This window comes from Amia ocellicauda, chromosome 1, assembly GCF_036373705.1.
Source record: "Amia ocellicauda isolate fAmiCal2 chromosome 1, fAmiCal2.hap1, whole genome shotgun sequence".
Lineage (NCBI taxonomy): Eukaryota > Metazoa > Chordata > Actinopteri > Amiiformes > Amiidae > Amia > Amia ocellicauda.
In genome coordinates this window covers 63548132-63566035 of record NC_089850.1, presented here as the reverse complement: position 1 = coordinate 63566035, position 17904 = coordinate 63548132, and the positions used below count along the sequence as shown (strand labels likewise).

Below are 17904 nucleotides of genomic sequence, written 5' to 3'. Positions count from 1 at the left end.
CCTGTAGTCAATAGACACACACAGCACTGCCCCCTGGTGTCCACACACTGTCACTGCAGCCTATAGTCAATAGACACACACAGCACTGCCCCCTGGTGTCCACACACTGTCACTGCAGCCTATAGTCAATAGACACACACAGCACTGCCCCCTGGTGTCCACACTGTCACTGGAGCCTATAGTCAATAGACACACACAGCACTGCCCCCTGGTGTCCACACACTGTCACTGCAGCCTATAGTCAATAGACACACACAGCACTGCCCCCTGGTGTCCACACACTGTCACTGCAGCCTATAGTCAATAGACACACACAGCACTGCCCCCTGGTGTCTACACTGTCACTGCAGCCTGTAGTCATAGACACACACAGCACTGCCCCCTGGTGTCCACACTGTCACTGGAGCCTATAGTCAATAGACACACACAGCACTGCCCCCTGGTGTCGACACACTGTCACTGCAGCCTGTAGTCAATAGACACACACAGCACTGCCCCCTGGTGTCCACACTGTCACTGGAGCCTGTAGTCAATAGACACACACAGCACTGCCCCCTGGTGTCCACACACTGTCACTGCAGCCTATATTCAATAGACACACACAGCACTGCCCCCTGGTGTCCACACTGTCACTGGAGCCTATAGTCAATAGACACACACAGCACTGCCCCCTGGTGTCCACACTGTCACTGGAGCCTATAGTCAATAGACACACACAGCACTGCCCCCTGGTGTCCACACACTGTCACTGCAGCCTGTAGTCAATAGACACACACACAGCACTGCCCCCTGGTGTCCACACTGTCACTGCAGCCTATAGTCAATAGACACACACAGCACTGCCCCCTGGTGACAGCAATTTGGGTATGTCTGCCTGAGTTTTTGAGTTTTTGTCAGTGTATTTGTGATGTATTTTGCTGTCTCTCCCCCTCCTTCTCCCTCTTCCCCTCTCTCCCCTCCACCACAATCTTGCTACTCCTCCCTCTCTTTTCCTCTCCCTCTCAATAATACTCAATAATAATACTGCAATAATAGACAAACTAATAAACAATAGTAGTAATAAAATAATAAATTTCAGTAATGATATATACTGTAATATATAGACACATCTCACCCCCTGCAGTTCCCCTGTGCTGAGGGTTCACCCCGTGTCTCTCAGGCTGTGACAGGCAGCTAGTGGGGCAGTGTGTCCCTCTCCCAGGAGCACAGCCAGTTTCTGTAGCTCTGTCTTGTTTGGGAAATGTGGGAGAGAGACATTGATTTTGCGGAAGAATATGTCTCTCGTTTCTTTGTATTTATTGCAGTGTAGTAGGAAGTGCATCTCTGTCTCCACTTCTCCTGTCTCTCAGTGACCACAGCGCCGCTCCTCTCTGGGCAGCCAGCTCTGCCTGTGTTGGCCCGTCTCTGTGGCCAGGCTGTGGTCACTGAGCCTGTACTTGGCCAGGATTCGCCTTTGTCTTAAATCATTTACCTCGGTTAGGTATTTTGCTGGGATGTATTTTCTGTTCAGGGCCCGATAGCACTCCATTTTGTTTTGTGTTTTGGTTTCATTAGTCCAATGTTGGCTTTGATTTGTCGTGTTTGTGCAGTGCTGTCCTGAAGCTGATTGATGTCCGTGTGGCTCAGTGCGGTGAGCTTCAGGACTAGTTGGCTGAGGGGACTCTTTAGTGAGCTGAGCTCTTGGCTTCGAAGGGCCTTGTAGTGGTATGAATCTGGGTTACTGTGTTGTAAGTGAAGCCAGTATTTTAGTGCATGCATTGTCTGGGGTGTTTCTGTGCACCTGGAGTACTGATTTACAGAATTCTGCATGCAGGACATCTGCTGGGTGATTGTCCCATTTTTGGTTTTCCTGGTCTGTGAGTGGACCACAGATTTCGGTACCACAGAGGGCAATTGGTTCGAATATTTTTACCCAGATTTTAATTGGGGGATTTATGTCATAGAATCTCCTCTTGATAGCACAGAATGCCCTTCGTGCTTTTTACTTTAGTGCCTTCACTGCCAGGTTAAAGCTCCCTGACGCACTGATGGTCAGACCCAGGTATGTGTATGTAGTGCTGTGCTCTAGGGGCATGTTTCCTACATTGAAGCGGTACCTGTTTGCCTGAGATCTGGGTTTCTTTTGGAAGATCATGACTTTGGTTTTGTCCAGATTAACTGCCAGGGCCCAGGTCTGACAGTGCTGCTCCAACAGAGCCAGGCTCTGCTGAAGCCCCTGTTCACTGGGCGACAGCAGCACCAGGTCCTCTGCATAGAGCAGGAATTTACTTTCTGTAGAGTGAGGTCAGGGGTGTCAGACTGCTCTGACACCATGGCCAATTCTCTATATCTTCCTCTGTTCGGCTTCCTCTCTATGAAATTTAAATTGAGATTGATAGTGCTACATTGGCCTGACCAGCATATGTGTTGCCAAAGCATCCGTGACAATTGCCAAACAACTTCACTTTTTTTTTTACCTTATATAACCACCAAATAGCAAATATAAACAGATCAATTTAAATAAAATAAATGCATTTAAAAAGATTAAAGGAATTATTGACTCTCTCTCTCTCTCTCTCTCTCTCAGGTATTTTAGTAACATCACTCTGGCTGGTCGAGATTATTCGTTCAACAGCGATGGCTTCCTGGCCAATCCCTCGCTCGATGTCATATCCTACAACCATGGGCGGGGCTGGGAGGAGGTCAGTGCCCTCCCTTCCCCCCTTCTCTCTCTCCCTCTCTGTCTTCCTCCCTCTCCCCCTCTCTCCCCGTCCCTTCCACAGTCAGTCAGTGTGTCAGTCAGTCAGTCAGTCTCTCTCTCTTGTAATCACTGACCTGTCCCCCTGCCCTCCTCTCTCTCTGCCTCTCCCTGCTCTAGGTGGGTACATGGGAGGGAGGCATGCTGCGGCTGCGGTACCCCCCCTGGTCGCGGTATGGGCCATTTCTGCGCCCCCCTGACGCGGCGCAGCACCTGCGAGTGGCCACCCTGGAGGAGCGGCCCTTCGTGGTGGTGGAGCCGGCTGACTCCCATGGCACCTGCATCCGCGACAGTGTGCCCTGCCGCCGGCCCCTGAACAGCAGGTCTGTGTGTGTGTGAGCCTGTCTGTCTGTGTCCCTGTGTTTCTGTGTCTCTGTGTCTCTGTGTCTGTGTGTCTCTGTGTGTCTCTGTCTGTGTGTCTGTGTGTCTCTGTGTGTCTCTGTGTCTCTGTCTATGTGTCTGTGTGTGTGTGTCTGTGTGTCTGTGTGTCTCTGTGTCTCTGTCTATGTGTCTCTGTGTGTCTGTGTGTCTCTGTGTGTCTCTGTGTCTCTGTCTATGTGTCTCTGTGTGTGTGTCTCTGTGTCTCTGTCTGTGTGTCTGTGTCTTTGTGTCTCTGTGTGTCTCTCTCTTTCAGTGAGTCAGTGCTAATGTCAGTCAGTCAGTGTGTGCATTAAGCCCCTCTCTCTCCTCTCCCCTGCAGTGTGGTGCTGGAGGGTCTGGTCCCGGTGAAGCAGTGCTGTAAGGGCTTCTGCATCGACATCCTGAAGCGCCTGGCCAAGATGGTGGGCTTCACCTACGACCTCTACCTGGTGACCAACGGGAAGCATGGCAAGAAGATTGATGGAGTGTGGAACGGGATGGTGGGCGAGGTCAGAAGTCACCTGTGCTGCCTCTCTCTGCCTCTCTCCCCCTCTCTCTCTCTCCCTCCCTCTCTTTCTCCCTCTCCCTCAAATTCAGAGGTTGCTTTATTGGTCTTTATTGGAGCTGTGCTGTTTTACACAAGAGCAGCAATAATTAAAATACATAAATATATAATATATATTTATTAACAACTTAACAGGTAGTGATACAATCCCATTGAGTGCCGGCCCGAGTGGACCAGGCCAGCCGATCACAGCCATCGCCTGCTCACCGAAACCCCAGTATTGTTATAGCTGAGCAGCTCCTCCCACAGAACCGCATTCATCCTCTCTGTGTGACATGGCTGTGTGGCTCAGAAATGTAAGTGCCTCACCCCACTGTGCACATGGCCCGCAGCACCCAGCCGTCAGCCTGGACTGGTTCTGACTGGTTTAGGGGGTCTGGACGGAGTGCAGCCTGGACTAGTTCTGATCAGGCGCGGCTCCTTCTTATGGGCAAGTGGGGCAGAGCCCCTCTAAAAAATGAATCCACCCAAAACCATAGTTGTTCATAAACTCATTATCCACAGTTTCTGTACAATCAATTAATCAAGTTAGACAAGAAGTATCGATATTTCAGAGATAAAATCGCTATCTCAGGGATTCGGTCTCAATCCAGCTCTTGCACAGCATTGGGGCGGGGGAGCTCAGCGCCCCACTCCAGTAGCCGGTTTATTATGGTGCTATGTGGTCAAATATGGGAACTGCAGGCAGCGCTAATAGAAGCTCGTAGGGGGAGCCGTGCGTCTGCCCCTCACACTGCACAACTCTGAGCCCTCCACCGGTCTCGTGTGTCAGTCTGCATGGATATGCGCCTGTAAAGCTATTGTGTGTAACTGTAGTTTCTTAAAATACACAACATTTGAACGAGTACAATTACAGTTAGTAATTAAGCAGCTTGGCCCCAACAGACCAGACATTCAAATTACTCAACAAACAAAGGACCAAGGGAAAACATAAAACAAGACATTTTCAAGTGTATGGTATGATGAGAAAACACGACTCTGTGGCTGTTCTACATGGAATACACTATTCCTGGTCATTGTTAGCAGCAGATATATGGACTAACACAGGGGTGAGAGATCTGAAACACTTTTCAAAACGTGCTAAGAAACATGAAACACAAGAATAAACTGAAAAAAGACCGGACCCTCTTTCTCCAGAAGGCTGATCCTATCTCTCGTCAATTTAAAAACTGACATATCCTTCTCATTGCTGTGAAAATAAGTTTAAATTAGAGTAGGCTATTTTTAGACTTTATTCTATCCTTGTGCCTTTTTTTGTCGGGGGCACTTGGGTTATATGATAAAGGAAATCCATCTTTTAAAATATATAGGCAACTTCAGCGTTTCGTGTGCTACTAGCTGCAATAGTCTCAGTGGGCTATTTACTGTCTATTCAATTCAGTTTTCATTTCAATTTCTGGAGCTTTATTGGCATGTCTAATTGAGACAATATTGCCAAAGCAATGATTGAACATTCTATCAACAATTAACATGTAAGACAGAAACAAATACAATAAATAACATTTACGACAACATCACAATATAAATAAACTAATCAACCACATTATAAGATATATATTGAATGAATATATAGTTGTGTGCGTGTATATACCACACTTGTAGTCAAGTCACCATGGTTCGAGTCCGAGTCCGAGTCACCATGATCCTTGATTTTTTTGACTCAAATCTAAAGTTGAATTTAATTTAGGGACAACAGCCCAGATGACAAAGATTAAAGCTTAGTTGGTCAGTTTTTGCTCTTCTGTTTATTGTTTAGTCATGTTTCATAACATTATCAATATGAAATAAAATAAACTCTGTAGGAGACCATTTCCACTGTCAGTTTTCCTAAAGATGTACTTAGCAGTAGTTAATAAAATTTATCAAAAGGATTTTTTCTATACAAACACAAAATTGTTGCATGTTGTATACTATTATGCAATTATATATTATATATCACCTTGTATTTTAGTGTTTGAGAAGCCTGTAAGCAGAGCTTAATTTGTGCCGGAACAACCCGGATCTCGGGTTTTGAGTGTCTCTGTATTTACGCCAATCCTGTCGCAACCTCCCTCCCCCCCGCTCTCAAGTTTTTTTTACCGTTGCTCCCACCCACCCCTGCTCTCACGTTTTGCATTGTTCCGGGACTAGTGCCTGCCTCGTCAAACCTCCGCTCTCATATACACTTTGCGTTCCGGCACCTTCGGATTTACAAATTGAGCACTGCCTGTAAGCTCTGGACTTCAGCCAAATAATAAACAAAAACAGTGATTTTTTCTTCAATTAACCCCTGTTGGCCCTCTTGGTACACTTAGTTATTAGTTGTGATCAGAGGCCACTTGCAGGTCTGGGGGTGAAAGATGCCTATTGTTCACAGCTTTTCTTCAATCTTTCTCCGGCAAAAATTGCATTCAGCACTTGATTTTAACAACGCTGCATTTGTAAAGTCATAAGTTAAGTTACCCTAATACAGGGATGGCAAACCTTTGTTTACGTCACTATGTTCCAAGGGTGTCAATGATAAATTAGGGAATACAATTTGTATACAGTTTTAAAAGTTTATAAAACTATATTTATATTTATTTATTGTTGTAATTAAATTATTTTGCAAACATGCCAACAAAACTAACAGCAATCCACAATACAAGATGTGTATAGATGAACCCCCCCCCCCCGATCACTCTGCTGTCTGGAGAGCACATGAGCTCCAGTCTGCTAATGGGACTAGAAAAATACTGCACAGAAAAATACTGACCAACAAGATAATAAATATGCAGGTTATTTTTGTCCCTCATTCAATTTTTGTTCACATGTCCCTTTTTATTTTGGGCAATGATTTAATCTGCATTCAAATAAGATTAATCAATTTTAATTGTATATAGTAGAACACCTTTGAGGCTTATAGTGCTAAAGTACATTGAAAATAAACAATCGCAATGCATTACACTGCAGCAGAGGGACCCATGGTTGGTGACATCACACACGTACACTCATCGCTAGCTTTCTATCACATGCACACCCCCTTGCGAGTCCAACACACAATGTCCCACAGATTTCCCATTGCCCTGCCGTTACAATACAATAAGTAGTTGTTCATTTGGTAACCCTTCCCAAGGTGTTACGAAGGATCCCGCCGCACATGTTGCAGGTGTGACACCTTTATTTAGCCAGACATCTCGGGGGTTCTAGTGGAACATGATTACATTTCATTATTATTATACACCGATCAGCCATAACATTATGACCACCTGCCTAATATTGTGTAGGTCCCCGTTTTGCAGCCAAAACAGCCCTGACCCGTCGAGGCATGGACTCCACTAGACCTCTGAAGGTGTGCTGTGGTATCTGGCACCAAGACGTTAGCAGCAGATCCTTTAAGTCCTGTAAGTTGAGAGGTGGGGCCTCCATGGATCGGACTTGTTTGTCCAGCACATCCCACAGATGCTCCATTGGATTGAGATCTGGGGAATTTGGAGGCCAACACCTTGAACTCGTGATTCATCAGACCAGGCCACCTTCCTCCATTGCTCCGTGGTCCAGTTCTGATGCTCACGTGCCCATTGTAGGCGCTTTCGGCAGTGGACAGGGGTCAGCATGGGCACCCTGACTGGTCTGCGGCTACGCAGCCCCAGACGCAACAAACTGCGATGTACTGTGTGTTCTGACACCTTTCTATCAGAACCAGCATTCACTTCTTCAGCAATTTGAGCTACAGTAGCTCGTCTGTTGGATCGGACCACACGGGCCAGCCTTCACTCCCCACGTGCATCAGTGAGCCTTGGCCGCCCATGACCCTGTCGCCGGTTCACCGCTTTTCCTTCCTTGGACCACTTTTGATAGGTACTGACCACAAGAGCTGCAGTTTTGGAGATGCTGTGACCCAGTCGTCTAGCCGTCACAATCTGGCCCTTGTCAAAGTCGCTCAGATCCTAACGCTGCCCATTTTTCCTGCTTCTAACACATCAACTTTGAGAACAAAATGTTCACTTGCTGCCTAATATATCCCACCCACTGACAGGTGCCATGATAACGAGATTATCAGTGTTAGTCACTTCACCTGTCAGTGGTCATAATGTTATGGCTGATCAGTGTATATTACTATTATTTATTTATTAGCAGACGCCCTTATCCAGGGCGACTTACAAAACATAAGAGGGTAGAGTACAGTGTATAATTACAGATCAAAACATAGTACAAATTACAAGTTCAAAATGACATACATGCATAAGAAAAAATACAGTTAATACAGGTCCTACATCCTTGTGAGCTAATCATTGCAGACAAGATGTGAAGTCATAGTTAGAGCTCAGGGGCATAGGGGAGATCAATATAAACAACACGAGATTGTATTGGACTACACCAACACACTTATATAGAGCAACATTATTGTAATTATCCATATAATCGTTGTGGGAGACAGCTGTCTAGTGGGACGTATTGTCAGACAAGAATGGATTTTTAAAGAAATAAAACCCTGTCCTGGCTACACCTCACGCTATATCTTTAAAATGGCTCTTGTGTGAGCTAATGGGAGGACCTGAGCGGGCACGTGATTGATGACCGATCTCACTGTATGTGGAAGTATCTCACTGTATGCAAGGTCGAGTCCGAGTCCGAGTCTTTGACCCTGGGCTCGAGTCTGAGTCCGAGTCACCAAATCCACGTCTCGAGTCCGACTCCCGGACTTGAGTGCTACAAGTCTGATATATACATACACATACATGCACACACATATCATTATTATTATTATTATTATTTTATTTATTTGTGTTTCTCCCCCTATGTGAGGGGCCTCAGTGTCCCTCTCTATCCCTCTGACAGGCGCTTGTGAACTCTGTGATGCAGCTGCTTTCCTCTCCTAGGAGGATGGGCAGTTGTTCATGGTCAGGCAGGTCTGGGAACTGTTTGCAGAGGTTCTCTGGGAAGAAGGCTTCCCTTAGTGTGCTGTATTTGGGGCACTGCACTAGGAAATGTGGACGCACAGGCGCTCCTCTCTGGGCAGCCATGTCTGCCTGTGCCAGCCGGTCCCGATGGCCAGACTGTGCTCACTGAGCCTGTACCTTGTTAAGGTCTGTCTCTGTTTATAGTCTCTCACCTGGGTCAGGTATTGAGCCGCGATGGATTTTCTTTTTAGCCCCGATAGCATCCAATTGACTTTGTGTTTTAGAGTGTGTCCCAATGGGAGAGGTGTTCCTGTGTTTTGTGCTATAATGTGGCTGACTCTGATTGTCTGTGTTGGAGTGCTGCTGTCAGTGTGGGTTTGCGTAGTTCTCTTACAGCCTAAAACTCAGTCACAGGTGACTCTCCACTGGCCTTAATTCCATTTGGTTTTCACGTCATTATTCAAATAACGAGTTCAAAAGTGGGTTAGAGATTCTGGGACCGCCCCACCAACATTAATGGACATGAGTTGCTGCTGGTTCTGACTGGTTCAGATGGTCTGGACGGAGCACAGCCTGGCAGCGAACTCGGCGATCAGGCTGTCAGCGCACAGGTCTCATGGGCTGACTTTGCACACTGACAGAATCGTGCCTCTGTTTCCATAGCACCAATCCAATCCTACGCATCTTTACAGCCGCAGCACCAGGTCTATCCTCGTCTGTCTCTATTGTTTCCACTCCACAGTCTGAATCTGCCTTTGTTTCGCACACTTAGTCCCTTTCCCTCGCTGGGCTGCTGCTCTTTAGCTGCTTCTCACCATGTTCAGCATTTTTGTTATTAATTTACTGACCAATACCTGCTGAGGGTAAGTGGTTATTAAATATAGCACACACTGTGTGTCTTATTTTATTTGTTTATGATATTTTGTATGTTTTAAATCCTGATGGTTGTTTGCCTTTATTATTCTAGACGTTTTAAAGACATTCTTCGCTGTTTGAGTAAATCAGTCCCTGTCAGATCTGTTTTCTTTTCTTGAATTTGTTTCTAGTTCTTTTTAAATATTATATCAGTCCTTTCTACCACGACTGGCTGTTTGAAAAATAGTGCATCTGCCTCTGAGGTCCCCCCTGGACCAGGTTCTGCTGCAGCCCCAGTTCTGTGGGCGACAGCAGCACCAGGTCATCTGTGTAGAGAGTGATGCCAGGGTCCCTGTCTCTCGCCGCCTCTCTTGCTGTCTCTCCCCTGTCTCTTTTTGTCTGTCTCATTCCCACTCACTTCCTTTCCCATTCTCACTCTCTGACTGTCTCTCTCTCGGGCAGGTGGTGTATAAGCGAGCTGACATGGCGATTGGCTCCCTGACCATCAACGAGGAGAGGTCAGAGGTCGTGGACTTCTCTGTGCCCTTTGTGGAGACGGGCATCAGCGTCATGGTCTCCCGTAGCAATGGCACGGTATCCCCCTCCGCCTTCCTGGGTACGAGATGAGCTGTGCTGTCCTGCACTGTGTTGTGTTGTGTTGTGCTGTGCTGTGTTGTGCTGTGCTGTCCTGCACTGTGTTGTGTTGTGTTGTGCTGTGCTGTCCTGTACTACATTGTACTGTGTTGTGTTGTGCTGTGCTGTGCTGTGCTGTGCTGTACTGTATGTTGTGTTGTGCTGTCCTGCACTGTGTTGTGTTGTGTTGTGCTGTCCTGCACTGTGTTGTGTTGTGCTGTGCTGTCCTGCACTGCATTGTACTGTGTTGTGTTGTGTTGTGCTGTCCTGCACCCAAGTTGTGTTGTGTTGTGTTGTGCTGTGCTGTCCTGCACTGCACTGTGTTGTGCTGTGCTGTGCTGTCCTGCACTGCACTGTGCTGTGTTGTGTTGTGTTGTGCTGTGCTGTCCTGCACTGCGTTGTGTTGTGTTGTGTTGTGTTGTGTTGTGCTGTCCTGCACTGTGTTGTGTTGTGCTGTGCTGTCCTGCACTGTGTTGTGTTGTGTTGTGTTGTGCTGTGCTGTCCTGCACTGTTGTGTTGTGTTGTGTTGTGCTGTGCTGTCCTGCACTGTGTTGTGTTGTGTTGTGCTGTCCTGTACTACACTGTACTGTGTTGTGTTGTGTTGTGCTGTGCTGTGCTGTCCTGCACTGTGCTGTGTTGTCCTGCACTGTGTTGTGTTGTGTTGTGCTGTCCTGTACTACATTGTACTGTGTTGTGTTGTGTTGTGTTGTGTTGTGTTGTGTTGTGTTGTGCTGTGCTGTGCTGTACTGTATGTTGTGTTGTGCTGTGCTGTGCTGTCCTGCACTGTGTTGTGTTGTGTTGTGCTGTGCTGTCCTGCACTGCATTGTACTGTGTTGTGTTGTGTTGTGCTGTCCTGCACCCAAGTTGTGTTGTGTTGTGCTGTGCTGTGCTGTCCTGCACTGTTGTGTTGTGCTGTCCTGCACTGTGTTGTGTTGTGTTGTGCTGTGCTGTGTTGTGCTGTGCTGTCCTGCACTGTGTTGTGTTGTGTTGTGCTGTGCTGTCCTGCACTGTGTTGTGTTGTGTTGTGCTGTGCTGTCCTGCACTGTGTAGTGTTGTGTTGTGCTGTCCTGTACTACACTGTACTGTGTTGTGTTGTGTTGTGTTGTGCTGTGTTGTGTTGTGCTGTGCTGTGCTGCACTGTACTGCACTGTGTTGTGTTGTGTTGTGCTGTGCTGTGCTGTCCTGTCCTGTCTTGCACTACACTGTACTGTGTTGTGTTGTGTTGTGTTGTGCTGTGCTGTCCTGCACTGTGTTGTGTTGTGTTGTGCTGTCCTGCACTGTACTGTACTTTACTGCATTGTGTTGTGTTGTGTTGTGCTGTCCTGCACTGTGTTGTGCTGTGCTGTGCTGTGCTGTGCTGTACTGTACTGTGCTGTGCTGTGCTGTGCTGTACTGCACTGTGTTGTGTTGTGTTGTGTTGTGCTGTGTGGTGCTGTCCTGTACTGTACTGCACTGTGTTGTGTTGTGTTGTGCTGTGCTGTCCTGCACTGCATTGTACTGTGTTGTGTTGTGTTGTCCTGCACCCAAGTTGTGTTGTGTTGTGCTGTGCTGTGCTGTCCTGCACTGTGCTGTGTTGTGTTGTGTTGTGTTGTGCTGTGCTGTGCTGTCCTGCACTGCACTGTGTTGTGTTGTGTTGTGTTGTGCTGTGCTGTGCTGTCCTGCACTGTGCTGTGTTGTGTTGTGTTGTGCTGTGCTGTCCTGCACTGTGTTTTGTTGTGCTGTGCTGTCCTGCACTGTGTTGTGTTGTGTTGTGTTGTGCTGTGCTGTCCTGCACTGTGTTGTGCTGTCCTGTACTACACTGTACTGTGTTGTGTTGTGTTGTGCGGTGTTGTGCTGTGTTGTGTTGTGCTGTGCTGTGCTGCACTGTACTGCACTGTGTTGTGTTGTGTTGTGCTGTGTGGTGCTGTCCTGTCTTGCACTACACTGTACTGTGTTGTGTTGTGTTGTGTTGTGTTGTGCTGTGCTGTCCTGCACTGTGTTGTGTTATGCTGTCCTGCACTGTGTTGTGTTATGCTGTCCTGCACTGTATTGTGTTGTGTTGTGCTGTCCTGCACTGTACTGTACTTTACTGCATTGTGTTGTGTTGTGTTGTGCTGTCCTGCACTGTGTTGTGCTGTGCTGTGCTGTGCTGTACTGTACTGTGCTGTGCTGTGCTGTGCTGTGCTGTACTGTACTGCACTGTGTTGTGTTGTGTTGTGCTGTGCTGTCCTGCACTGCATTGTACTGTGTTGTGTTGTGTTGTGCTGTCCTGCACCCAAGTTGTGTTGTGTTGTGCTGTGCTGTGCTGTGCTGTCCTGCACTGTGCTGTGTTGTGTTGTGTTGTGCTGTGCTGTCCTGCACTGTGTTGTGTTGTGTTGTGTTGTGCTGTCCTGCACTGTGTTGTGTTGTCCTGCACTGCACTGTACTGCACTGTGATGTGTTTGTGTTGTGTTATACTATGTTACTATCCTCTCTACCCTCCGGTCACCATGATGCGCCGCGGTGCCCTCCAATCCTCCGTCTGTGCCTGCCGTGGACTTGCCGTGGACTTGCCGTGGCGCCGCAGAGCCCTACAGCCCGGCGGTGTGGGTGATGATGTTCGTCATGTGCCTGACGGTTGTCGCCGTAACCGTCTTCATCTTCGAGTTCTTCAGCCCGGTGGGGTACAACCGCAGCCTGCAGAGCGCCAAACGTGAGCTGTCAATCACTGTTCCCTCACCGCAGCCAGCCAGTCAGTGTGTCAGCCAGTCAGTGTGTCAGCCAGTCAGTCACTATCCCCCATCTCTCCTCAGGTGTGGGCGGATCTAAGTTCACCATAGGGAAGTCCATCTGGCTGCTTTGGGCTCTGGTGTTCAATAACTCTGTGCCCGTGGAGAACCCGCGCGGCACCACCAGCAAGATCATGGTGCTGGTCTGGGCCTTCTTCGCTGTCATCTTCCTGGCCAGCTACACTGCCAACCTGGCCGCCTTCATGATCCAAGAGGAGTACATCGACACCGTGTCCGGCCTGAGTGACAAGAAGGTACTGGCAGGACTGGACACTACAGTACATTAACACTGACTGACTGGTATAGCGGGGTGTGGGGGGGATGTCTGGAATTGTGGGTAGGCGAGTTGGGAGAGCGTTACAATTCACACAAGGGGGGAGAAAAAGGACACTGAAAACTGTCCAGAGTCCGGTGCCTTTCTCAAAGTCTGCACAGGCTATTGGTTTCCTGGGCAGCTAAGCTGTTTACCAGGACAAACACTCCAGAAACAGTAAAGCATTTATTTAAGGTTTTAAAGTATCTACATAGCCCAGGTTTGATGGGCTGCAGCTGTTTGTGTTTTCAGTAGATTGAATGAGACACAGCCCTTGGAATGCCTCCTGCTGCTGTCCGTGGTCCTGTTGGCCAGAAAAGAGAGATACCAAGCAGGCACATAGCAATGATCCTGCCATCCTGCTTCACACCTCCCCCCTCAGCTCCGACCCCGGGGACGGAGCTCACTCAGAAAACATGGAGTGCATCTGGGACGGGGTGTTGGCGTTACCATGAGCGGAGCCCGAGTGGTGAACCAGCTGGAAATGAAAGGCCTGCAGGGCCAAAAACCAGCGGGTTACTCCACGTTATCAAAGTGAGTGGTCCATGGTCAGTCATCAAGACAAATTTATGACCCAAGACACCATATTCAAGAGAATCAAGTGCCCATTTTATTGCCAAACATTCTCTTCCACCGTGGAATGAGTAACAACGTCCGGCTGATGAATAGGATTTGGTGTTCTTCATTGTTGAAGTCCTGCAAGAGCACGACCCCAATCCCAGAATCAGACGCATCAGTCTGTACTATGAATGGGCGAGAAAAATCAGGTGAATACAACTCCAGGGCAGTACACAGGGCGTTCTTCAGGCCAATCGTGTACCCCAGATACTTTGCCTAACTCACCCCTAAAATCCACTTCTTTGGATTGGCCATCAATCCCACCTGTTGCAAGGCCCCCGATCACTGCAGTCAGGAGTTCCATGTGTTCCACCAAAGTATGGCTGTGGACTATGATGTCATCTAAGTAGGCCACCGCGTATCCTGGTATGGACGGAGGATCCAGTCCATCATTCTCTGGAAGGTGGCCAGGCCTCCATGAAGCACAAATGGGAACATTACATACTGGAATAGTCCGTATGGTGTAGAGAATGAGGTCTTCTCACAAGCTGTGGGGGTTAACGGGACTTGCCAATATCCCTTGGGAGACACATCCCCTATGGCTACCTCTTCTTGGCTCCTGTCCGATAGTACCGCTACAGATGCACACTATTGTTTGTAAAAAGTACAACAGACCAGTACCTCTTGAGCCACTTTTTCAACAGATTCACATGATAAATTTGCTCTGGTTTTCTTTGTCCGGCTTATCTTATGAGATACTTGACTGGTCCCACTCATCTCAACACTTCGTAAGGGCAGTGCAAGGTGACTAGAAACTTACACTCCATTGTAGGAACCAAGACAAGGACCCGGTCTCCTGGAGCGAATTCCCGGGGTTACACTGCATATTCTCTGTTGGCCTTCTTGATCTTGTAGTAAGTGTTCCTTTAACATTGGCATCACTCAGTTTATGTGCGCCCTCATTTCCTCCATGCGCTCAATAACCATGCTATACAGACAGGGCTGTTGTTCCAAATTCTGATTAGTTCTGCCAAGTAAACCACGTGGTCTTTGGGGAAAAAGCAATTCAAATGGTGAAAACCTTGTGGATGCCTGGAGTACCTCATTGATGGCAAACAGCTGGTCCCAGTTGCACCCATCTCATTCCATGGTCTGTTGCAGCATGGATATGTAAGAGAATTTGGAATGCTTGGTTTTTCAGTCAATCTAAATAAATAGTTGAACTGAAAACTCATAGGTCAATTGGTTTCTCTTTTAAGATTATTTTTAGAGGGAAGATGCGGTCAAGTCACAGATGTGCAATAATCATTTATTTTGACAAAAATAGGAAACTAATATCATTCAATTATATTACTGAAAATAAGTAATATTAAGCTTCTGCTGGATTACAGTAAGAAACAGATAATACCCATTTACTTCTTTCTCCTCACAGTACAGCTTATAGGCCAGTCTGGTCAGGCAGGAAGCGGTGTGTCTCTCTCTGTCTCTCCTCTCCAGCTCTGTCTTGTGTCTCGTTGCAGGATGAAGAAGTTCTCTTTGTTTTCCCTTTTATAAGGTTTCCTTCCAACCAATAGCATTTTGCCACCACCATGACTTGGGTGCCTTATGCTAAAGTAATTTAGAAGTGGGGGTCATTTCGAATTTGTCTAGGAGCCAATCAGAGGACAGGTCCCTTTTGGTCTCTGGTCATAAAGATAGGGTTACCAGGGCTACCAGGGCTACCAGGGAACTTAGATAAAAGGGAGGAGGACTGTTTCCTCTACCAAACCAGATGGTATAGAATTTCCCATAGAAAAATATATTCTAACAAATAATATCTTACAGTCCCCACCTTGGGAGGGAAAAACATTCAACAGATGTTTGACCTTTCAGTAAATAATAAAATAATATAAAAAGAATGCAGAACAAAACAAAACAAAAAATAAAAATAAATAAAAACAGGAATTACAAAATACAAATAAACATTTAGTCAATGCACCTATTATATGTAGTTGTGAGGTAGATTGGATTTACCAAGCTTATTACGTGAAACTAATGTCTCACGCCGAATGGTGATAACATCACTATAATAAGTACATATTAGAGGACATAGGTAATAAAACATACACATAGTAACAATTAACACAGATAAGAAAGTAGCACCTTTAAAAGCAAAATCCCACCAAGAATGCTTGTAAGTGTTCTCCATATTTCCATCAGAAATCAAATGTTGTGCCCCCTGTTGAACTGTTTTGTGATAGATTTTTTTTTTTTTTTTTTTTGAGAAGAATTATATCAGAAAGTTCCTATAAATTAATAAGACCTTCAGGATCAACAGGTTTCAGGATCTCTGCAAACATAGGTGCAAAATTTAAGTCTTGCGGAATATAAGGCAAGGTCAGATCACCAATCTTAATTGCACTTCTGGTTTGAACACAGAAAGTGGAGTTAGTTATTTGACATTCCAAATTATTGTACAAATAATAACGGTTTGTTGTAATGCACTACGTGTGATTGCCTACTAGTCGTGCTTGCAAATATCCTATTTTATCCACAGGTACAGCATGTAAGGTTGATAACTTGGTTATGTCATTAACCCTAAACTGTAATGAGTCTCCAGTAACGTAACATGTACACAACATAGTAGAGCGATAGGTGATTCAACATTCAGTATGATCAACAACATTCCATGAGGTTCTCATTTGACCTACAAATGGAGGTAATTGTCGTAGAGTTAATACTTTTCCATGTGCAATAATACCTAAATCATACATATTATGCAGGAACTTCATCACATTTTCAGCTGTATACAAAATAAAAACAAAACCTATAGTCTTAGTGTCTATATGTGGTTTCAATTGGTAACACTAACAGTTTTCAACAGTTATGGAAATTCAAGTGGCAGGGATTGACAAGTTTGTGCATCATATACATCACAAACCAAGTGTCTACTAACTACAGATCCAGTAACACATATTATAGTTTAGATGAGGATAACACACATGGATACTATTACAGCAGTTTCTCCTGCAAATGCCAATGAATATTAGTCTGGATGTCTGAATCTAATTTTTGAATCTCAAAAAGAGACTGTGACTGGCAGAGACATTTTCATTGGTAGGCAATGGATCTGGCAAATGCCACGGACCACAGTATCTAGCAGCAAATTTAGCACACCAATCAGCTTAATCATTTCTAATATGATGTTCACCTCTACAATCCTTTCTCACAATTTCGCCTGGTCTCGACTGAATAGAAGACCAGATATGCTGTAGTAAGGTAGCATGTTTCAAGGGACGATCATCTGATGATCGTAAATTGTTTTTGCCATAGAGAGGTAGCAAGGTACATGCAGTAACAACATAAGCACTATCTGTATAAATATCTGCAGAATCATCAGTTATCCTAAGGGCTTCTAGCAAAGCTGCCAATTCAGAATATTGTGACGATTGTCCTGGACAAGAAAATTTAACAGTGTACTCGGGGAACAATACTGCAAAACCTGCTAGCAATCTACCAGAGTTCTTACAAATGTATGCTGATCCATCAATTTACACATTCGGAACCTGTGAACGCGGCTCAAAAACAAAAGGATTAGGCAAGATATCAGTGTCAGGCAATGGACACTCGTGGTTTACCCTGCATAAGCAACGTTTGTGGAATCAATGTGGTTCGTTTACAATCAAGGTCTAAATCACGTTGCAACATTAACAAAGTCCAATGCGAAAGTCTCTGTGATGAAACTAAAGTATCTGTGGCCTTCAATAACAAGTTCAGTGGAGTATGTGGTGTGTGCAGCACCACTTTGTTCAGTCCAGTAATATAAGTGAAATGTTTCACTGCCCAAAAAGTCGCAACAAGTGTCTAGTGCACGTATCATACTGTCTCTCAACACCCTGAAGACACCGTGAAGTGAAGGCTACTGGTTTCAGCAAACCGTGGTGTTCTTGACAAAGCACGGCAGTCAGTGCTTCTTTGGAGGAGCCCACCTCTAGGTGAAAAGGTAGTGTAGGGTTTGGAGTTAGCAGCACAGTAGCTTGCACCAATGCTTGTTTTAACTGTTCAACGGCTTTAGTGTGGTTCTCTGTCCAAGTTTCAGTACTGTAGAAATCTTCAGGCACCTCTTTTCTCAAAAGTTCATATAGTGGCTTTGCAAAAGTAGCAAACTCTGGAATAAAGTCTCGTTGGTATCCCATCAAACCTAGGAAAGAATGCAATGCAGTTTTAGTGACAGGCAAAGGCAACTTTGTGATTAGCTGAACCTTGGCATTGTCAGGTGATTTCCCCTCTGGAGT

General features: G+C 46.1%; 1 protein-coding gene across 1 annotated transcript in view; it reads left to right on the top strand.

Annotated features, from left to right (window-relative positions):
• Positions 1-17904, top strand: part of grin2db (glutamate receptor, ionotropic, N-methyl D-aspartate 2D, b) — a 39238-nt gene that overhangs the window by 6733 nt on the left and 14601 nt on the right. The window contains exons 6-11 of the mRNA XM_066690442.1: positions 2567-2681; positions 2858-3060; positions 3438-3606; positions 9842-9995; positions 12558-12683; positions 12784-13013. Coding sequence (XP_066546539.1) covers positions 2567-2681; positions 2858-3060; positions 3438-3606; positions 9842-9995; positions 12558-12683; positions 12784-13013 — 997 coding nt within the window. The remainder of the gene's footprint in view (positions 1-2566; positions 2682-2857; positions 3061-3437; positions 3607-9841; positions 9996-12557; positions 12684-12783; positions 13014-17904) is intronic.